The following is a 23055-nucleotide window of genomic DNA, read 5'->3' as shown; positions in this document are numbered from 1 at the left end:
CATAGGCTCTACTCCTTTTACAACCAACGCGGCTTTTGATTCTCCCGAGAACTTCCTCTGGAGGCAAACGCCTTTCCAAGCGCCCCCCCGAAGGGCGATCCTCCCCAGAAAGGCCGATGTTTTGGGGTTGCACCCCCACCGGCCCCACGACCTCTCCCGGCCGAGGGCCGAACCCGCGCAGACGGCTCCCGGCGCAGCCCCGCTCCCCAGCGCGGCCGCCGCAGCGCGGGGCGGGCCGCGGGCGGGGCGGGCGGAGCCTCCCGCCGCCGCCAATGCGGGCGGGGGCCGCGGCGCCTGCGCCGCTCCCGCTGTGCGGCCCGTCCCGTGGCCGAGGCGCTGAGCCATGTGGAGCCGCTACCGGGCGGCGGGCGGGCTGCTGGGCCGCGGCCGGTGAGGACCGGGTGGGGGTGAGCTTCGCGGAACGGGCTGGGGGGCCCCGCCAGGTCTCCCTTCCCTGCCCCGCCCGGCCCCTCTGCTGGCGCTCCGCGGGGGGGGAGGCCGGCCTGCCGCGGCCCCGGTCCCCGCCGCGGGCCTGGGCGGGCTCCGCGCTGCAGCCGGCCCCTTGGCACTCTGCCGAAGGCGGGGGACCGGCGTGCCGTGCCCCGGGCGGCGCTGGGGGCCCGCTCCCGGGGGCAGCTTCGCGCAGGGGCCGGCGGTTGCGTGCCCCCCGGCCGCCTCCCGCCTCCCTCCCTCCGCGGCGGGGTGAGGGACGCGGTTGCGGCGCGGCGGGTGCGAGCGCGTTGGTGCTGAAGCGCCGTGTTCTCTCAGGTCTCTGAATCAGAAGTTGCGGAGGTGGAAGAGCGTTCCCGCTAACGAACGGGCCCTGCAGTACCGGGCAGGCGAGCGCATCCACGGGTTCACTGTAAAGCAGGTAAGCGGCGCCCTTCGCCTGCGTTTCGCCTGTGTCCGTACCGAGAAATTGTCCCAGGAGTCCGCACACCACGTACTTGCATAGGCGCTTTGGGTGGCCAGTTAAAAAATGATGCAGTAGGTGCTTGCGGTTATCTCTGCAACCAGAATCCTTTAGGTAACGTTAACGCATGTTCCTATAGGGAGCTCAGCCTCCTAGAACACATCACACTCCCCCGGCGTCTCTGTGTCTCTGCAGATGCTGAATATTTGGTTTGGTCTTCTAAAAGTCCTGGCAGACAACTGAACTTCACTCTGTGCTGTTTCATGAAATACATTCAAGTAATATTTTATCTCCTCAGCTGCTTTTAATGCCTTTGTTAAGAGCTTACGCTTCTTTTCACTTTTTTAAAGAAAAAAGCAGAAGCAGAGAGTAAAGGTAACTTGCAAAAAGCGATTGCTAGTGAAAGAGAGTGGTGAAAGTGGGTTTCTTGATTATTATTTTTTTCTGTCTGCCCTAACCATTGCCATTGGAATATATGCCTTTTCTTTGTATTTCTAATCAAATTGTTTGGGTTTTAATATCTGTACCAGAAGAATATAGTTGTATTCTTGCATTGTAGTGTATTGGTTATTTTCCATTTGCATACATTTTTTTTGTTTTTTTCACCCCACAAATCATAGGAACAAAGAATTAATTTAATACTATAGATGCTATATTATATACAGGATCAACAATCTGATCATTGCAATACCATCCATGATTTTAGTTGACTTAGTTGCAGTAACTCTGTAATATAACTGTTTTATTCCAATGCAGGTGACAGCTGTTCCTGAGCTGTTCCTGACTGCGGTGAAGCTTAGTCATGACAGTACAGGAGCCAGGTATTTACATGTGGCTCGGGAGGACTCCAATAATCTATTCAGGTAAAACATTAATATATGTATAGCACAATCCATCTCAGCATCATATTGTGGTTTCTAAACTGTAATCCAGCTTCATAACTGCATTTTTTTCTGTGATAACAAAGAGGACAGTAGTTGGTTTGTGGGACTGCCTCAGAGATTTTCAGGTTGGAACAGATGTGATGAGGTCTGTTGTTCTGTCTGGTGCTCCAGACAGGGTCAGCACTTAATGCAGGTGGAGTTCCTCAGACATTTATCCAGGTGGGCCTTGAAAACTTCCAAAGACAGAGATTATGCAACCTTCTGGGCAGCTTGTTCCTAGTGTCCATATGGTGGGATGTCTTTTTCTTTAATATCAAGTTGAACCCCTCCTTGCTTCAATTTATGAACAGTGCCTCTTGTCCTTCCATCATGCATATCTATGCAAAGAATCTGCCTTCATCATAACCTCTTTGTAGGTATTAGAAGGCACCTATTGAGTCCCCTCATGCCTTTCCTTCTCCAGGCAAAATTAACCCATTTTCCTCAGCCTCTTTTTGTGGAGCATGGCTCCATCCATCTTTATGGCTCTCCATTAAACTGTTTCAAATTTATTATCTTCTCTTCTGTATTGGTGAGCTGAAAAGTGCACTTCCTGATAAACTGCCTTACAGTTGCAAGATGTAAACCAGTTTTTTTCTGTAACCTTCCATGAACTTGGTGGGGTTTATTGACATTTTTAACCTTATAGATAACTAAACACATTATTTTTTTTATGTGCTGAAAGCTTCTGTACCATCTCCAGAATTACAAGTGCAGAGGTTGTACACCCTCTGAAAGAGGTGGCTGAGCACTCAGGAGTTTTAAGAACTCAGTAACTCTGCATTGTGCTGTTTGTCCTGTTAGTTACTAGACAGTGATAATGTTCCCATGAATCGCAGCTGCAGGTAGGAGGTGGGTGGACTTACAACAAACAACTGTGTTCTTGTCTGTGCTCTCTGTCTTCCAGTATACAATTCCGAACTACTCCAATGGACAGCACTGGGGTCCCACATATTCTCGAGCACACTGTGTTATGTGGTTCTCAAAAGTACCCTTGCAGAGATCCATTCTTTAAAATGTTAAACAGGTCGCTGTCCACCTTTATGAATGCATTCACAGGTGAGCCCAAAGTACATAATACCGCTTAAAATGCATGAGGTTTCACTGCAGTAGAGCTGTTTGTCAGCCCTCCTTAATTTCCCTTTAGAGAGCCGTTGTTATTAAGTGTGAATAATGTGAGATATTAAAAAACCTAACAGGGCAATAAAATAAATCTTGTTTATTTGGCAGTTACAAAGTCCCAGTAGAGTTGGATCTTTATAGTATACAACAATACATTTAATTATTTGTATATATACATGGCAAAAGCAAAGTTTACATGGTAAAATAATTTCAGTGTTAAACTTCAGTGGATTTCTCAGCAGAAATATATTTCATTTAGTAAGTTTCTTCTTTTCCAGTTATTTATATGAATGAAAAATTAAAAATGAATGAAGGCAAATTGCATCTTAGAGTTTCTGAAATTACAGTCTTTTTATGTTTGTTTATATGCAGCTAGTGATTACACACTCTATCCATTTTCAACACAAAATTCCAAGGATTTTCAGAATCTCCTGTCAGTGTACTTGGATGCTGCTTTCTTTCCATGTTTGCGGCAACTAGATTTCTGGTAAGATGTGGACAGCTTGAAATGTGCGCAAACCTTAAGTGAAATAAAAATTACCCCCCCCCCCCAAAAAAAAAAAAAACCAAAAAAAAAACAAACCCAAAACAAACCCAAACCTTCACATTCCCAACACTTCCTGTTATTAATTTTTTCAGGCAAGAAGGTTGGAGGTTAGAACACGAGAACCCAGCTGATCCTCAGACACCTCTAGTCTTCAAAGGAATTGTGTTTAATGAAATGAAAGGGGCATTTGTAAGTTTTGTGAATGTTTGGTTTAAGATCTTATACATGAGGAGGTGGCTTAAGTTTCAGATTATCAATGGCACCAGAGTTTTCCTCTGTTGTGGAATTTAAGCCCTCGATAAGGCAGCAATCTGTTACATGGTTAGTCTTAAAGTTAGCCCTTCAAAAGTTTGTTACATAGAAGAAAGCACCTTGTTAATGGATTTTATTGTAGAATTTTGTTTTAAATTGACATAACATAGTTTTATTATAGTATGTGGGATGTGTACAGTATGTGACAAAAGCTTATGTGAGGAGGAGTTGTGTAAAGCTAGAGCTCTGAGGTCTTATTATTGAACACCTTTTATTTTTAAACTGTTTTGATGACTTTTACTGAAATGTGGTGTTTTCCTCTTAAGACAGATAATGAGAGGGTATATGCACAGCACCTACAGAATAAAATCCTTCCTGATCACACTTACGGTGTAGTATCTGGTGGAGATCCATTATGTATTCCTGATCTTACATGGGAGCAGCTTAAACAGTTCCATGCCACACATTATCATCCAAGCAATTCCAGGTATCTGAAATTGATGACTAACTTTCTAGGTTAAATAGTGTATCAGCACCCTTTTTATATTTTTTGAGGGGAAAACCAGCAGTACAGTGTTGCCATTCACAAGGCCAGCAACTTAGATAACCTCTGCCCTGCAGCAGCTAGGACATCGTTGAAGCAAGGAATTTGCTCTAGGAAGGGTAATGAAAGGCGAATTGGAGGCAGGAAAGAGAAGTGGCTGATTTTTCTAGAGTGCATCTGCCTGCTTGATTATGAGGCTTTGTTTTGGGGATTTTATGTTTACAGATATTTTACCTTGAACTCATGTTCAATTTCCCCCAAACCACATACTAATAACTATTTGGCAATAACGTTAGGGAGTTATGATATGAGTAGCATAGATGAGTCTAGGAGTTCCTATCCTCCTTGAAGTCAACAGATTAAGTTAAAAAAGAAGTCACAAATTAATTGCTATTCATCTGCTCCTGAATCACACATTGCTGTATCAAGTTCTAAATAATGGATACTCATTTAGGTCAGATACTAATTCTGTTGGTACTAATAAGGTATTTAAGCTAAAAGTCAATTTGAAGGTGGTATGGAGGGAAATCCATAGTATCATTGTTTCTTTTGTACCAGTTTTGTGGTTAATCTGATTAATTCACTTAGGGAACGTCAGTTTGCGTCATGATAGTGAATTTACCATCCGTTGTTTTTCCAGTCATCCCAAGTATTCTACTGCACCTGTGTTTAGATTTTAATTGGGAAATACGATTTACCGGAGACATACCCTATGCTCATATTTAATCCAGCGGAAGTCAGCAGCGTTTCTTGTATATACAGGAGTGTGCTTGGTAGACCGACCCACAGAACCCAGCCATGTTTTACAGATCAGTTAAGACAAATGGATCATCATATTTTATACATTATGTGTGACGAGTGTAAGAATTTTGCCTTCTGAAACTTTAGAGCACTGGGATTCTGGCTTCAATTACTAATATTTTTTTCTTGGAACATTGTATGTTACTGCAACTAAACAAATTCTAGCTTTTTGTGACCTCTGAAGCATAAAACAGAAGCTGTAAAATTCCACATTTTTCCAGAGTTCTATGTATATGGCAAACTGGTGGGTCTTTAACCTAGGGGCCTTACAAAGTACATTCTATTCTAGATACAACTGAATTACTGGAAACACATGAAATTCAGAATATAATAAAAGCTGTTACTGTAAATTTCTGACAATCTGATGCTTAATCCCAATCTTTCATTTGAAATACAGATTTTTCACTTACGGTAATTTTCCACTGGAGCAACATTTGAAGCAAATACATGAGGAAGCATTGATAAAATTTGAAAGAATTGAATCAAATACTGACATCCCGAAACAGAAACTCTGGGAAAAGCCTGTAAGTTAAAAAAACCCGGAACACACACACACCACACACCCCAAAAAAAAGTACTTAAAATGAAACAAACAGAAAGAAACAGTGCACGTCCAATCTTGGAATTGCAAAAACTGAATGACTGGGTAATATTTTAGCCTAGCTTGCTGGAGTTACTTTTTTTTATTTAGAAGTGTGTTTGTGCGTTTACTCATGAATATTGAACTTACTCATGAGTATCTGTAAAATCACTTGAAATCTTTGAAAGGAAGATACTGGGAAGATGCAGGAGTCATTTTTTAGTTGTGACTTCTGCTCAAGTTCAGTCTGTATCAAATCTGTTATACTTTACAGAGAGAACACAGTGTAACATGTGGCTTAGACTCATTTGCTGCCGATCCTTCCAAACAGACGACTGTCAGTGTCAGCTACTTGTTGACAGAGTAAGTATATCAAAATTAAATTCTGAATTAAAGGCTTATTTTAGAACTTTAAGCAAGATGCAGGCATATTGCGTGTCCACCAGTCCCTCTTTATAAATGTCATCTTTAAGGTGATTAATACCATGGGAAAGCTAGACAAAATTTAGTAAAGGAAAGTTTAATTACTAAGCAGAATTTTTGCTGTCTTTTTCTGTAGCAGCTAGATGTAAGAAAAATCAGCTATTATCTTACAGAACTGTTCAGTGGGTTAGACTTCTGGGAACACTGGCTTCCTGTGTTTCAATTCCCTGCCATGTGCAAGCTTTTCCTGTGTCCTACTCCTAATTTTGTCAACCCTTGCAGCTCAATTTAAATTGCTTTACTGCCAGTTATAACAAGTGAAAGATGCAGAACTCTCCTAGTTCCCTATTTGGTGCAGTGTTCCTAACTGACAATCCTTTCACCTTTGCTCCTTCTACAGTGTTTTGTAGAAGTAATTCTCAGCGATGCTGGGTGTCACATATTTCTGGCTTGATGGTTTTTAAGAACTATTAATTTTTGTTCAGTATTACAGATACTTTTGAAACCTTCACACTAAGCCTGTTGTCTTCACTGTTGGTTGATGGGCCGAATTCTCCTTTCTACAAGGCTTTAATTGAGTCTGGTGTTGGTACAGATTTTTCTCCTGATGTTGGGTAAGTGTTGCAGTTTACATTTCATCAATGTAAGCAATATTAAAAAAGTTACAAATTACTATTAAGATGGGTGAAGTCATCTCTCATACAGGCATCTTATGCCAGAATAATCTTATTTTAATCTTAAAACGTTTTTAAAGAGTTTCTACTGATGAACTGTAAAGCATTCTTCAGTGTAATTTTTGGCTTGTAAAAATAATCTGTCAGAAGCTATGTTAGTTCAAACAAAAAGTTGTACTGTTTAAAGCTTATGAACAAGAAAAATGGGTAGATAAAAACATGGTATGGCATCGGTGTCCTAATTTACTTGAGGTTTTCGTCTTGGCCGTTTAGTATTACTCGGGAGAGTTTGCTAGCCCTTCTCTGTACTCTATCTTTGCTTTTTTCCGTCAATTCTGTGATTTAGTAGAGGTAGCTTTGGCACAAATGTACTTTTGCACAGTTAGGTGCCATTAATTTGCCATCATCTTGGTACAAAAGGGTATTTCTGCCAACACCTACTTTTTCAAGCTGTAGCTCTTGCAGCCAGTCTTCTGAGCTCATTTTGCACTGCAGACTAAGGGTGGGTGGATTGTCTTCACCTAACTGCAGGTTCAGCTGCTCATCATAGTTTGCCTTTCTTGTCAGCAGAAAGCAAAAATGCTTTCAGGGCATGATTCATCTGACTGATTTTTAGACTTGAGGATGACAAAAATCATGCTGTTGTCTGCACTGACTGTCTCAGATGTTTGAGTGGGAAACCTTAATACACTCAACTATGGCTTTAATGTCTTTATCTGCCTAGCTTGAACTGTTTCTAGGTGAAGTCATGGGCTTCCTGCAAATCCTGTGTCATGTAGACAACTTAATATTACAGAGCACGGCAGTAGAAACCTGTCTTTAGACACTGAAGTGGTGATTCAATTTGGTAATTGAACCAAATTTACCTTAGTGACTCTGCTGATGAATTGATTTAGAAAAAGAGGTTTGAATCCAGAGATCAGTATTCCAGAATTCAACACTTGAGTCTGCTATTTAATTCCTTCTATGATTTTTAGTATGAAATAATGGATGTTTAGAGTTGATGAGCACCAGTTGTTTTTTGTTTGTTGGCTTTGTTTTGAACTGCTAAGTGTTCCGTATTTCTGCACGTGTCAATTTGTCTCTCTAAAGATGAGTTCTTGTGATTAACTCTGCCTGACCACATGGACAACATTACCTTTAAGTACCATTGAAACTAATTGCAACAAACATAGAACGTTTCACCTTCACCACTTACTTTACAAATACTGCTTTAAAAGTGCAAACTTAAAAGTACCATTCCACTCACCTGCTTAAGCAGAATGTATGTGTTTGGCATTACAGGTGGCTAAAATGTTCACCTTAAAAAAAAAAAAAAAAAGAGAGAGAGAATTCTTTACCTGAAAGTACTTACAGGTGAATGAGAAGATGAATAGAAGAGACTAGCTTTTCTTCTCTAACTGTTGTTCTTTGTCTAATATTATATGCCATATGTTTTCTTAACAGTGGCTACTAATACTGAAAGTGAACAAAAAATGCTTTTAAGTTCCATTTCTTGCCTCTTTGGTAATTATTCTTTTTTTCTGTCTAGCTTTTAAAATCCCGTGTGTGTGTGTGTATGTGGAAGTGACAGGTGTTTTTTCCCCTTCTGCCTTTCCTGGCAGTTTTGATGCTGAAATTCTAGTACTTGCCACTGAGTTGACTATGTTTTATTCTAGGTTTAATGGCTCAACAAGAGAAGCTTATTTCAGTGTGGGTCTGCAGGGTATTGCTGAAGGAGATATTGATACTGTGAAACAGATAATTGCTAGAACAATTGATGAAGTTATTGAGTGAGTAATACTAAATTTTTGAGAATACTGTTAGTTCTTTCATACAGTCTTCTACAATTAGATATTAGTAATATAATAATATATAGGCATATAATAATGCAAGCATATATAATAACATGCCCTAAAAATTTAGTTTTATTAAAATAAATGCGCTAAAGAAGTAGTAATATTGTTCAGTACTCTTTTAAAACTTGTCTGCTGCTTCCTTTATTGTAGCTTATTCATCAGTGTAACCTTCAGGAGTTTAATGCTATTAGTAGAGTTTCACTAAATGACAAAGCATGGTAAGATTATTTCATCTCAGTTTTAATTCAGTGTGGAAGACATTGTGTTTTAATGCTTCCTTTATAAATGTTTTAATTCATTTTCATAACTTCACTTAAATTGATTAGTGTTAATAGATATGATTTCCTTCTCTCATCACCCCTTCCCAAAGGAAAGGATTTGAGGAAGATAGGATTGAAGCTCTACTTCACAAAATTGAAATCCAGCTGAAGCATCAGTCTACGAGTTTTGGACTTGCCCTGACATCTGTAAGTCTGTATGTGTGCCCATGTGTGGTTTTTTTAGGAATGGATAAGAAAGCCATGTCTGCGTCTTTATGAAACATGGGGTCATTTTGTAGGCATTTGATATTTCATGTACATCTTTCTTCCTTCTTTTTGGTAGCCTTCAAACTGTTGCTGAACTCCACACTGTATGACTTAATTAGGCAGTAAGCCTGTTGTCTTTGACTGAATGGTAGCTTTGATTGCAGTAGCACTGATTACTTCTGTAAGAGGCATGCCATGCTGGCTCTTGGGACTGTATGTTTTGGCTAGATGCCTATGTATTTTTAAAAGGACTATATTTTTCTATGGAATTTACTACTGGTGGTACTGCTGTAATTTAATTTCAAGATCTGTAAGTGAGGATTGTGCATAATTAAATTCTTGGCCTCAAATTTTGATACCAAAGCTGTATCGAAATTTTGATATGGAACTATTACAGAAAATGCATTCCACAGCAGAATGTAGTGTCTTTGAGAAATTGGCCAGTCACCATAAATTCAGGAACAAGTTAGCTGCAGTATTTACAGTCAGTTTGGAAACTGGGGCCTCCTGCTGCCACTGATTTCTCTGGTGTCCTCTGTGTTTTTTTCTTCTTTGCGGTTGATCAGCAGCTCTTTTGCTTTCTTCTCTCAAGTGTCGTATCTTCTTCAGCATGGACAAGAGTTAAATCCTTTGGCATGCAAGGTTAGGTAAAGAAGCAGGGTCCTGGCTTAACGTGAGACTTGTAAATGGGAGAGCACAACCAAGAGCTGTTTCAAATCGAATTGCCATACAGTGAAACAGACAAATTGTGGAAATTTAATTGTCTGCCATGTTTCATAGTAGGATCTGACAAAACAGGACTGACTTTGATAGCCAAAACTTTCTAGCATGTCTTCAGATTGTGTGAGTAACTCTGTGATGAAATAGTTGTGCATATACTTTATCTTTCAACATTTTTTAAGTCTTGAGGTTGATTCAGCTGTTAGGACTTAATTCTAGAACAGAAAACTCTTAAACAATTCTTGCTTTTAAAGACAGGTCCTGCAGCATTTGCTGTTAATGCTCCCATAGAGAAGGGTTATATTTCAGTTCATTTCCCCAAGTTCATGTTTTAGAAGTTGACCTTGAAAAGGGCCTGAAAGGGGCCTAGTTATAATTAAAGTAATTGTAGAACCATAGAATGGTTTGGATTGGAAGGGACCTTTAAAGATCATCCAGTTCCAACCCTTTGTCACCCAGCTTGTGCTGATTACTGGTGATTGCCCCAGGCCGGGTGCAGGACTTCACACTTGGCCTTGTTGAACTTCATGAGGTTCATGTGGGTTTATTCCTCAAGCCTGTCAGGGTCCCTCTGAATGCCATCCCTTCCCTCAGGTGTATCTACTGCATTGCTCAGCTTGTTGTCAACTGCAAACTTGCCCAGCATGGACTCAATTCCACAGTTTGTCATTAATAAACATACGGAACAGTATCGTTCCTAATAGAGACACCTGAGGGACAGACACCACTTATTACCGATGACCATTTGGATGTTCAGCCACTGAATTTAACTGTTTGCATGTGGCCATCCAGCCAGTTGCTTATCCATCAAACAGTCCATCCGTCGATCCCATATCTGTCCAATTTAGGATGTTGTGTGGGACTCTGTCAAAGGTCTTACAGAAGTCAAGATAGATGACATCAGTTTCTCTTCCTTTACTCAACAATGCAGTCAGTCCATTGTGGAATGCCACCAGAATAGTGAGGTACAATTTGCCTTTTGTGAAGCCATGTTGGTTCTTGCAGATGACAACCTGTGGAATTTTAGATGTCATGTGGTAAGGATTCTCTAACTTCCATGCTGTGTTCCAGTGCTGTGCTAGCTTTACAATTAGAAGGACTTTCCTGTGTGATGCATTTATTTTAAACGCAGTACAATAGGTGAACCATTGACTGCAGAGTGGAGCTTAAAGAGTTTTACTAAATGGGGTAACATCTAGCTGGTGGCCAGTCACAAGTGGTGTTCCCCAGGGCTCAAATTTTGGGCCAGTTCTCTTCAATGTTTTTGTCGATGACCTGGATACAGGAGTTGAGTGCACACTTAAGTATATTTCCTGATGATACTAAATTAGGAGGAGCTGTCAATTCCCTTGAAGTAAAGAGAGATCTTGATTGACTGGAGTGCTGGGCAATCACAAACTGTATGAAATTCAATAAGGACAAATGTGGATATACCAGGGATGGTATAATCCTGGATGTGCATATAGACTGGACGATGAGGCTGGAGTGCAGCCCTGCAGAAAGGGCCTGGAAACATTCAGGGTGAGGTTGGATGGGGCTCTGAGCAACCTGATCTAGTTAAAGTTGACCCTGCTCTTTGCAGGGACGTTGGACTAGGTGACCTTTTAAAGGTCCCTTCCAACCCATATTACTCTATGATTCTATGATTAGAGGGATCTGGGGGTTTTCATTGGTGGTAAGTTCTGTATGAGTCACATAAAGCTAAAAAAGGCCAACTGTGCCCTGGGGTGCATCAAGGACAGTATAGCTAACTGGTTGAAAGCAGTGACTGTCCCACTGTGCTCAGCATAGGTGCAGCCTCACCTTGAGTACTGTGTGCAGTTTTAGGCTCCATAATGTAAGGACATGAAAATATTAGAACATGTCCGAAGGAGGACAGCAAAGACGCTGAAAGGACTGGAGGGCTTGTCTTGTGAGGAGCTGCTGAGGATACTAGGTTTGTTCAGTTTAGAAGAGAGGAGATGGAGGAGTGACCTCACTGCTGTCTACAACTCCCTCATGATGGGGAGCAGAGCAGGAGGTACTGGTCTCTTCTGTCTGGTGTCCAGTAATAAGACATGAGGAAATGGCTTCAAGCTGCATCAGGGAAGTACAGATACGATATTAGGAAAAAGTTTTTAATGGAGGCGGTGGTCAAGCGCCGGAACAAGCTCCCCAAATGTACTGGTTTTGGATGGGATAGAGTTAAATCTTTTCACAGTAGCTAGTATGGGGCTGTGTTTTGTATTTGTGGTGAAAACAGTGCTGATAACACAGGGACGTTTTAGTTACTGCTGAGCAGGGCTTACACGGCATCAGGGCCTTTTTTGCCTATTACCCCTCCCTACCAGTGCGGAGGCTGGGGGTGGTGGTACAAGGAGTTGCGGGGGTACACAGCCAGGACAGCTGACCCCACCTGACCAAAGGGGTGTTCCATACCATATGGCATCATACTCACCATATAAAGTTGGGGGAAGAAGAAGGAAGGGTGGGGGATGTTTGGGGTGATGGTGTTTGTCTTCCCAAGTCACCGTTACGCATGAAGGAGCCCGGCTGTCCTGGGGATGGCTGAGCACCTGCCTGCCCATGGGAAGCGGTGAATGAATTCCTTGTTTTGCTTTCCTTGTGCACAGCTTTTGTCTTACCTGTTAAACTGTCTTTTATCTCAGCCCATGAGTGTTCTCACTTTTGCCAGTTCTCCCTCCCATCCTGCTGTGAGGGGAGCGAGCAAGTGGCTGGGGGGGGTGAGCTGCTGGCTGGGGTTAAACCATGACACCAAGGGAAGTGGTCATGGCCCCAAGCCTGTCAGTGTTCAAGAAGCATTTGGATGACGCTCACAGACAGTTAAACTTCTAGGTTGCTTACTGAGAACCAGCACTGAGTTGTTGTAATGACCCCACAGAAGCCTCAAATAAGGAGTGACGACTTTTAATTCAAGAGAATTAATGTGAGCAGGTTTTGAAACAGTATTATTCTTTAAAACACATTAGTGAATTTCCACAGAATAGATAATAATCAATACTACTGAAAAAGTCTGGAAGCCTTGTGATACCTGCTTGTAATTAAAGAGGTAAGAAAAAGGAAGGTGGTTTTGACAGTTCCAATGCATTTGTTTTCTCTATGCTTTTAAAAGCCTTTTCTTTCCTAGTTCTTGGGATTTTTATTTTGCTTTGCTTTGTTTTTTCCCCGTTCACACAGAGTAGAAATGGAGAAGGTTTTGATATCTCGCCCTGTGGTGTATTTGAAGAACTTCCAATAGCAACTTGACCAAACAATAGTCTCAAAGTAGAGAATAAAACTACAATACATATCCTCCTAAAAGAAATATCCTGAGGATACTTCTCGTTATTTAGTATCTTCTTTCTCTGAAGTCCCTTCTGTGTTACATGTTTGAGTTACTTCTTTATAAATCATTTCATCTGACCGATAAAATAAACTGGTGGACTGTAATATTTATTTTGAGACTACTTTGCCTCTGCTGTCTGTTTCTTTTTTCCTTCTTTCTTGGGCTGAAAAATTAATTTATTTTAAATGGGGGGGAAGAAAGAATATTACAAGATTTCCAGAATACAGATACACACCTATTAAATAAAATAGGTGGTTTGGTGTGATAAAATTAGAGGAGAGAATGGAGAGAACAAGGGACAGATGATGATGGAATAGTCCTTTGAATCTGAACAAAGATTTCAGCTGGTTTTTTCCCTGTCAAATATATTAGAACTACTCATTATATGTCTGCAATTCAAATATAAATGATAATGTGGTTTTGGAACATAGATGTCAGTTATAGAAATGCACGTGGATTGTCCTACTTACCTAATTATTTTTTTCCCTTTCAGTATATAGCCTCCTGCTGGAATCAAGATGGGGATCCAGTGGAGCTTCTGCAGATTGCAGATAAAGTCTCTCGGTTCAAGCAGTGCCTTAAAGAAAATCCCACATTTCTTCAGGAAAAAGTTAAAACATATTTTAAGGTAGGCAAACTTATGGAAAAATATCTTCAGAATTAATTTTTAAATCACAATCTTGTATTGAAAATTAAACCGAGGATATTTTTTTTTTTTAATAACCATACTGCTTATTTTTAGGTGTAGATGAACAGCAGCACTTCTGAATGTGGCACATGAATTTTGAATGATTGAAGTGAGAACTTTTCAAAACAGAAAAAATGGTCTGCTTGGACATTTGGAAACGTACATACTAGAACACTGATAAAACACTAATGTTTTACTGAGCTGTGGTAGTTCAGTAATGCTGTATGCTGATGATGTAGAAGGGCACATGGGTATTTCCTAATAAGAAGCTGGGCTGTGAAGAGGGAATTAGAGACCTAGTTATGTGTTGGCATAGCAAGATGTATCTGTTTTTCCTTGAAAAGACTTTGGTTATAAGTAAGATTGTTCTGGTGCTCCTCATGTTCACTGAACTGCTGTCTGAATTTTGCTGTCAGTGTCAATTGCTTTCTGCTCTTTTTCTTTCTTTATTGTCCATACATACTACTGGAGTTGTTGAAGACATAGAAACAGTAGAGGCATTATAACAGTGAATAGTTCTGAAGCCCTGAATTAATGTCAGAAAGAAAAAATCCAGTGGTAGTGCAGAAATAGGGGTGGGTGGTTATTTTTGTTTTGGGGGTTTTTTTGGGTTCTTTTTTGTTTTCTTTGAGGGGTGGGAGGGTGGTGCTGTGTACTTGTTTTGTTGGTGGGGTTTTGGTTTTTTGGTTTTGTGTGGTGGGGTTTTTTTTCAGTCAGATTGTTCAAGTTGTTTTGGAGGGCATATCCATTACAGGTAACGGCCAGCATGATTTAATAGTGAGTACATGCTGGTTCTCATATACTCTAAGGCAACAAGAAACAGTGGCATCAATTGAAATCTGTTTTCCTAAAGGCATTATTAATGTCTGGAAGTAGTAGGGAGCTGTTACAGTTTTAGCTTTTGTAGGGAAGAAATACAGGTGCAGTATTTTTGAAAATGTTAAAATGTTCTTTACTATGCAGTTCTGGTGATGGGGCTAAGGCAAAAACATGACTCAGTAGGAAGTAATGAGAATAGCTGAATGATCTTGTTTCACAAAATTATGCGCTGTTGTACATTGTGCTTGGAGTTTAAATAAAGCAGGAAGACAAGGAGTGAGGCAGAGAATGCTGTTCATCCTGTCGATTTTAATATGTCTGGTTAATTCTGCATTCCCCTCTAAACTCTGTAGTCAGTCAGGTTTCTGTAGTCTTTCCACATAAGCACGGGGGAGATAATCCCATTCTGTTTTATGAGTTTACATTGTCCCAAATTATTGGCAGTGTCTGTCAGTGACAGATGTTGCTGTTTGACTCCTGCTTTGAAATGGGCAGCTTTTGAGGTCACTATCTTTTGACTGGCCTCTCATTATTATACAAAATGGAAGCTGCTTGAGTAATTTTGTTATTAAAATTGCATAGTCTGGTATAAACAAAGAGAAATTCAACAGCGGTTGTGACACTTGCATAAGGCATGGAGTTCTCTGGCAGCAAGACTGATGCAAAGTATTTCTGAGCAGGATAAGGCATGCACATTTTGCATCATATGGGATCTCTCTGCACTCGTGCTTGGGCAGGTTGAAAGAGGTGTTTAATGAAACCCTTCTGCATTTAACCAGATTCCCCATCTTAGAACGTTCTCCAGATAAAACTTGTGGCGTGCTGCTCTGTAGCTTTATGTACAGTTGTTTAACCTTGATGTAATTAAACTAATGAGTACTGTGTGTTGTTGAGGGACTCTGACTCTATACTAAAATTACACAGAAGGTTGTCCATGCTTGTTCTTGTGGTAAGCTGTCTCTCTTCCCCACCCTTGCAGCAGGCTATTCTGTGTGAAGAGTTCATATCACCTGTTTGTGATACTTTTGATAATACGCAAGCCAAGTGGTGCAGACTGTTTTTATCTGCTGTCGATGAAGCAATAATCTGAGGTGAAACAGGAGGCAGTTGCCCTCAAAATTAATAATCCTTTGTTTTGGGATATATTTCTGCAGGATAATCCACATAGATTGACTCTGTCAATGAGTCCAGAGGAGGACTACCATGAAAAACAAGCAAAAATGGAAGCAGAAAAGCTGGCAAAAAAGGTCAATGCTCTTTCTGAAGAAGAAAAAACCCAAATCTTTGAAAAAGGTTAACATGCTTTTTCATATTTTTTAGGGGGTAGCAGCTTAAAAGCATAGCCAATTTTTTAGCTGATGCTGTATAGAATATCTTAAATTCTCAGGCACTCTCCAGCACTTGATCTGAAAGGGATGATTTTTGTTGGAAGTTTGTGTATGTGTTACGGGTCTATGTGGTGCAGTATTGACACTACAATGTGCGATTGGTATATTCCATTAGTTTTAGCACTCAAAAATACAGTGATCAACATCTCCAGTTGGGCAGAAGAAAGGAAATTGTTTCAAAATAGTGATCTGCTTATTCTTTTCCATGTTAACTTGCACTAAGTACAAGGTGAATCCCACTAGTTACCTTGAAGCCATTTATTTTTGAGCAGATGAGGTCTGCCTCATATTCCTATAAAACTTAAATTTTGTAATTTTATTTCTTACCTTTTCTACTTAAAAAGCCAACTCTAAAAATAACGTTGTTTAACTTACTCTGGGCAATAACTTAAACTTGGAAACCCAGGGCAGTCACTTGATTTTGTGAAAACAGTGATATAGTCACAGAAATCCTCCAAAAAAGCGGTGTTAATCTTCTAAAGCTTTGGTACTAGGTGGGGGATAGGGGAGCAGAAGATCAGATGAGGCTTTCTAGTAACGAAAGTAAATTAGAGTACTAGAGGTGACCAGCTAGAATCTGAAAGGCTGAAATATAAAATTAAAACACAATTTATCTGCATGAGTTACTGACAGAGCACCGGGGTAAGAACTGGGGGGAATGGCTTAGAAAGATGTTCTTACCTGCAAGGTCTGGGTTGCCTGGGTTGGTGTTCGCAGAGCTAGGTGAGAGGATGGCCTGACAGGTGTCAGTTCTTCGGGGTTTAAATTGAATGTTGCTGTAAACAGGATGTGAAGGGGCGATTGGAAAGAGGATTTACAAAGTGTTGCGATGTGATGATCTGCAGAATTTGTTTCAGTAAAGTATTTGAAAGAATTGTTGATAGAAAATTCTAAACTTCAAACTCTTGCTTTTTTGTGTCTGCATCACCTCAGTGGGTTTTGAATGCACTTACACTAAAAGCTGAAAATGACGAAGTGGTATTCCGCTCTGCTTACTAGGTTTGGAATTAATCGCTCTTCAAAGCAAACCTCAGGATACCTCTTGTCTCCCCGCTCTAAAAGTGTCCGACATTGAGCCTAAAATCCCATTCACTGTGCTGGAGACCACACTCGCAGGTTGGTGTAACCACTATTTTGTCCTCAGAAGAGCAGCACTACTGGATTATTACCGAGCTGCGTGCCCAGCTGTTGCTCTTTTTGCTCTTTGCAAAGCATATGTACTTACTGTTTCTTGTCCCTAGTTCTGGTCCTTTCCCTCAGTCCGCTACCTCTGCAGCAGGCAGTTTGCACCCGATCTGCCGGAGCTTCTTGCCGTCGCCTCCGAGGGGCAATGCAGGGCTGTGCTCAGCTCCAGCCAGCCGCCTGCCTTCCCGGGGTCTGACAGTCAGAGGGGTCTCTCGGGGCATGCCCCACTGCTCTTGAGCAATCTCCCCACTTTCCAAAGACTTACCAGGGTGCAGCACTATTGGCAGCTTGTGCAGCGAGCCTTCCTTACTGCTTTCCCTCCCTACCTGTTTTTTACAGAATATGACATACAGGACACATGGGGGAAAAAAGAAATATATATCATTCTTCATAACTTCAGTCCAAGTTTCTCCCTACTTTGCCAGGGGCTACCCCATGGACTGATAGGAGACAGGAAATTGTAGATCTCAGTTTTGTTACAGTTCTGCCAAAATCTTGCGGGTAATACTACTCTGTAATATGCTTCTAATGGACACTTCCCACCCAAAATTGCCAGCAGGTATGAAGTACTGTGTAGTTTTGATGCTAAAATGACCTGGGTTTATGAAAATTCTAATGTGTATATTCTAATGCCTTAGCTTAGAGAGAATGTACAGTGCAAGAACCTGCTTTCCCCAGCTTTTGAGGTGATGAAGGCAAAAAATAAGGGAGAAAAACGTCTTCACTTGTTTAGAAACAAATTGCCATTCCTTTATTTGGGTATTACCTCTGAAATGTGACCTCTCTCAACAGAGTTCTGTCTTCAGATTGTCCAGGTATCCTTTGCCTTACCATGGACAGGCAGAGTAAAACCCCTTCAGTCCAGCATTCAGTGCAGCTTAAACAAGAAGTAGCTCTGAAGTGCCAACAGAAAATAACTCTTGATGGGAAGATCTTGTAAGAAATTGTTTTGCTCTTATGTGTTTATAGTAGGAAGCTGTTGATTGTTCTTTGCTTTTGTCTTTTTTTATCCCTAGCTGATGAAATTCCTGTGCAGTTCTGTGCTCAGCCGACCAACGGGGTGGTTTATTTCAGAGCTGTTTCCAGCTTGAACACGCTTCCCGAGGAGCTCAAACCATACGTGCCACTCTTCTGCAATGTCATTACAAAGTGAGAGGTTTACTTTCTTAGAAGCTGAAGCAACAGGCTGTAAGCAAAAAGCTTACTGAAACAATCTTGCTTTTAATAATTTCAGCATCTGTTCTTATTATATGAGGGAGATGCTGTTAAGTTGGTGTCCTGCAGAAACATTGGTCTTCCCTGTTCCCTCCCTACAGAGTTGCCAACTCCTTTCCCCTTCTCTGTCAATCTCTGCATTGCCTTGTTCCTCAGCATCAACACAAGTATTCCCTGAGCAGATTGGAAAAGTCATAAAAATTAAAAATACCCTAGCAGAAGTTAAGGTTTTCACTTGGATAGGTTTTTGGTCTAATTTCACCATGCGAGTTGCAGAAACCCTGGCCCCATCATAGGAGAGAGTGGCACAGACCAGAACAAGTAACCTGGGCTGGGAGGAATCTGGGTTTTTTTATTAGTGTTAACAGCTTATGTGATGTTATTAATGTAGTTCCATGTGGGTGTTGGTAGCAAGCCTGTACACATACACACTTTTTAATACACCATTTTGACTTAACAGGACGTTTCAATGGGGAAGTTTGGTGTGAAGCTTTTATAAGATGTGAAATACTATGTTTGCTTGATAACTCTCCAAGTTGTTTAGTTGCTAGATTAGTATTGGCCTGAACAGTCTACCTTACAAATGCCATATAGATCCTGGTTTTGGCATCCACTGAAAATGGAAATAAATCTCTCTTGTTTTTCACAGGATGGGATGTGGAGCCCTTGATTACAGGGAACAAGCCCAGAAAATAGAACTAAAAACAGGTGGGATGTCAGTCAGCCCACATATCATTCCAGATGATTCACACCTGGATGTGTATGAACAGGTAGATTAATCATAAAGTTCAAGATGTTCCACTTGCAATAACAGCTTTATAGTTAAGGGTCAGTCGGCTCCCAAGCAGAGGATCACCTAATGTGTATTGAGAATGTACTGTATAAAAGGACTCGTGCCTTTTTGTGTAAGATAGAATTTTGACAGTTGAATTAATCTAGTATTTTGTCTTAAGGGGACTGCTTGATGTGGATTGTGCTTGATGTGGTTGTCTGTTTTAAGGCAGTGCTTCACTAGCATCTGTCACCGTATTTGTGGGTGCTGCAAAAAGGTTTGGAAGCAGAGGGTAGAGGACAGAATGGTTTAGTTTTATACACGGAGATTGCTGTGGTTCAGATACATGGAATGTTTATAAGATCGTTAGGTGTCAGTGTTGGGCATAACAGTCCTAGCAATGTTTCTTGAGGTTTATTCTTAGACTAACCTGGGGGTTTGCTGCTGTGTTCTGCTCCCCATGGATCCTGGAGTTGAATTAGAGGACTCCTTTGCAGAAAGGTGCACCCCTAGAGCGGTTTTATTTGTACTTGATGTGAAAAATAAGAATTTTTGTTTCTGTTAAGGAGGAACTGACAGGCTTACTTTGTGTGAAGAACAATCACGTTTCATGTCTGCTCTGAGTTTAGTAGCACAGCCTGCATTAAACTGGTTTTGTGATTTGTAACATTGAGTTGGCATCATTGCATCACTTTCATGAAAGTTATTGTACGTTTCTTAGGCCATTGCTTTGGTTGTCTTATGTGAAGGCTTTTTTTTCCTGTTTTGTTTTTATTTTTTCTTCAGGGTGTGCTCTTTTCATCTCTGTGCTTGGATAGAAATCTGCCAGACATGATGCATTTATGGAGTGAAATATTTAACAAGTACAGTACATTGGTTTTCATTTGTTCATGTTTTTGCATGTATTTTGGGGTTCTCTTTTATTTTCTTTTTCCCTCTCCCCCCAACCATTCTCTTCTTAGAGGTTGTACTTTTGGATTTCTTTTTATAACTGTTTTTAGTGGTTCTCAGTTTCTAAACCTGAGTATTCCATCATTTGCATGACTGTATAGTGGATTAAATGGAGAGCCGACAGTTTAAAAGCTCTTTGTTGAACTTGGGGTGATGAATGATTCGTTATTATAAATTCAATTGGTGTGCTTTTGCATGAGACTTAACAAGCTGATTCTGCTCTTTTTCAGCCCCCAGTTTGAGGAGGAAGAGCATTTCAGGGTGCTGGTTAAGAAGACTGCCCAGGAGCTGTCAAACGGGATTCCAGATTGTGGGCATTTATATGCCTCTATTAGAGCCAGCAAAAACCTTACACCTTCTGGAGAACTGCAAGAAATGTTCAGTGGGATGGATCAGGTAAAAAGTTGATGGCATCCTTCAGCAAGGCCGAAATCCTCGACTTGAGAATGACAGTGCTTGTTTTCGCTAATTCTTTCTGTTGGCTTAATCTGTCATCTTTCTGCCTTCCCTTCCCACACAGGTGAAGCTGATGAAGAGGATAGCAGAAATGTCTGATATTAAACCAATACTACGCAAACTACCACGCATTAAGAAGTATTTATTAAATAGTGACAACATCAGGTGTGTTTCAGCTAAAAAGAAAAAGGGCATTAGGTTAAATAGAGGCCATGGCCTGTGGATCTGCATTTCTCAGTGCACTTCATGGAGTACTGGGGTTTTGTGCAACAAAGAGCTGTGGAAAAATGTTACTAGTTTAAACCCTCCTTGCTTACAGAGTTGTAGCTATGGCTTATTTTGTTCAATTTTAATAGGTATGAGAAACTTACGGCAAATTTCGTATGTAACTGGTACCACAAGTGTGTAAATGGCCTGGGCGATTTTACAGAAATACTCAAAATTCTGTCATTTTCTTTTTTTTTTTCCTTCAAGGTGCCCATTGGACAAATACTGTTCTGTTGTTTTGTAACAGTAGAATACATTTTAGTTTGGATTTTTTTTCTCCTAAAAGGAAAACATGGCATTCTGAAATCTGCTTTATGAATATATTGGAAAAAATAAGAGGGCACTTTAAGGTGTTTAATATCAGACACATTAGTTCCAAAAATAAGTCCATTTGGAGTGACATAAGTTGCAAAGTTTTGTTTTGCAAAGCATGAAGTGATGAATGAAATTATGGAAATACCATGGTTTTGAACCATACAGATAAGTCTGCGTGTGAAGAGAGAACACCGAGGGCATTAGTTTCTTTGTGAGACACTTGTATTTCGCAAAACTGATGTCGTCCTGTCCTGTGCACAGGAATAGTTTGACTGCTGCTGCTAAAAAGTCCAAAGGTGTTCTTGGGCAAGCAAAAAAACCCCACAATTGGACTGTGAGTTTTTTTTTTTTAATTGCACATCAAATGCTGATTTATGAGTATTTTGCTTTTTTCTGTGATAGTGATTATCAGTGACTGCAGATGTAACATTTTGATGATTGAGTAGGAAATGTTTAGGAGCACAGAGTGGTGCAAATTATAAAGGACTGTCCAAAATCATAAAACCACACTTAAAAACTTGATATGTGTTTTTAACAGATGTTCAGTGAATGCAACACCTCATCAGATACCAGAAGCCTCTAAAGAAGTAGAGAAATTTATAAAGGGTATAGCTAGAAGTAAAAAAGAGAGAAAACCTGTTCGTCCCCATGTGATTGAGGTAAGACATTACTTCATTTGTGACTAGGGCATAAAATACAGTTGAGTTATCTCGTGTAAAAACCACTGTGTAATCAGGAGATCATTGAACTCTGGTACTATGCCCATACAAAGATATCTGAAGAAATTTGCAAGAGGTAGCTCTGTGATATGCTGCAATGTGTTTTGCCACAGAGGCTGTCTTCACCTCAATAAAACGGGCAATAGCAATCCTGTGGATCAGGTGTCAAGCCTTACCCTGAGGTTACTGCTTTTGCTGTGGGATGTGGAAAAAGAAATTCTTCCGTCCTTTGTCACATGAAACTGTAATTTCTTTTTTAGCTGAGCTTTACTTGAAATGTTGGCCAAGAGGAAATGGTGCATGATGTGCAGTTCCTCAGTTGTGTAGAAATTTGTCTTGTTATCTGGGTGTTCAGGACATTTGGCATAAAATGTGCTTCATTCAATAGAGTTGCCAAAAGATCTGCTCTGTCAATACGCAGATTCGTCCTAATTTCTGATGAGACTGGCATAAGCTCCCAGTTTCCTATCCATGCGGGAAACGATAGTCTGAAACTTTCTCGGCCTGATTTAATCTCTGTCTTGCTGTCTTTCAGTGCCAAATTACTCTTGAAAGGAAATTTATTTGGCATTTGCTTAGAAATTCAAATATAAAGAAGTAATCAAGTAGCTTGCTTAGGTTTGTGAAGACACAGTCTGATGATAGTTTCAAAGAGGTTTGAGTGGCTGGGGTTGCATTTGTAGTATTCTTGGTCTAAATTGTTAAGTCATCTTTTAATATGAGGGCTGGGTCTCTTGTAGAAATCTTCAGAAGTCAGACCTGTGGGAAATGAAGCGCTTACTGGTTTGCAGATCACAAGGAAATTAGTGAATGTAAGTACAGTATTGTTGGGAATACTGGTGTTACAGAGCTCTTACGGGTACTAATGGTCCATCTTAAGCTGTTAGAGATTCTTTTATTAGTTAGAAGCACACCACTGAAATGTGCTGTGCCCTTCAGATCCACCCTCTGACTGGATTGTTTCCTTAAACTAGCCATCAAACTTCTTAATCCTTTGATGTCATCCTTTTTGTTATCTTCCCTTTGGTTCTGGAATGAATATCATTTAGGTGACTCCACCATCTGTACGTACAGGCAAATACTCACTTGTG

General features: G+C 40.6%; 1 protein-coding gene across 2 annotated transcripts in view; it reads left to right on the top strand.

The window, feature by feature from the left end:
- The first annotated feature begins 256 nt into the window (after nucleotides 1–256).
- The window catches only part of PITRM1 (pitrilysin metallopeptidase 1), a 28734-nt gene continuing 5935 nt past the window's right edge, over nucleotides 257–23055 (top strand). Inside the window, exons 1-22 of one of the 2 annotated variants that reach the window (XM_080385108.1) lie at nucleotides 257–390; nucleotides 769–871; nucleotides 1670–1776; nucleotides 2744–2895; nucleotides 3331–3445; nucleotides 3598–3694; nucleotides 4084–4244; nucleotides 5500–5626; nucleotides 5957–6045; nucleotides 6591–6719; nucleotides 8438–8551; nucleotides 8988–9084; nucleotides 13683–13817; nucleotides 15851–15989; nucleotides 17084–17200; nucleotides 18286–18418; nucleotides 19134–19254; nucleotides 20043–20119; nucleotides 20438–20603; nucleotides 20728–20828; nucleotides 21784–21904; nucleotides 22705–22776. In XM_080385108.1, the coding sequence (XP_080241234.1) occupies nucleotides 344–390; nucleotides 769–871; nucleotides 1670–1776; nucleotides 2744–2895; nucleotides 3331–3445; nucleotides 3598–3694; nucleotides 4084–4244; nucleotides 5500–5626; nucleotides 5957–6045; nucleotides 6591–6719; nucleotides 8438–8551; nucleotides 8988–9084; nucleotides 13683–13817; nucleotides 15851–15989; nucleotides 17084–17200; nucleotides 18286–18418; nucleotides 19134–19254; nucleotides 20043–20119; nucleotides 20438–20603; nucleotides 20728–20828; nucleotides 21784–21904; nucleotides 22705–22776 (2520 nt within the window). In that variant the 5' untranslated portion in view covers nucleotides 257–343. Of the gene's footprint in view, nucleotides 408–768; nucleotides 872–1669; nucleotides 1777–2743; nucleotides 2896–3330; nucleotides 3446–3597; nucleotides 3695–4083; nucleotides 4245–5499; nucleotides 5627–5956; nucleotides 6046–6590; nucleotides 6720–8437; nucleotides 8552–8987; nucleotides 9085–13682; nucleotides 13818–15850; nucleotides 15990–17083; nucleotides 17201–18285; nucleotides 18419–19133; nucleotides 19255–20042; nucleotides 20120–20437; nucleotides 20604–20727; nucleotides 20829–21783; nucleotides 21905–22704; nucleotides 22777–23055 lie in introns of both variants that reach the window. The other variant, XM_080385109.1, reaches the window with a different exon arrangement.

Source organism: Falco punctatus (genome assembly GCF_963210335.1).
Source record: "Falco punctatus genome assembly, chromosome: 4".
NCBI lineage: Eukaryota > Metazoa > Chordata > Aves > Falconiformes > Falconidae > Falco > Falco punctatus.
Note: the sequence above shows the minus strand (reverse complement) of the source record. Positions and strands in the feature narration are given on the sequence as shown.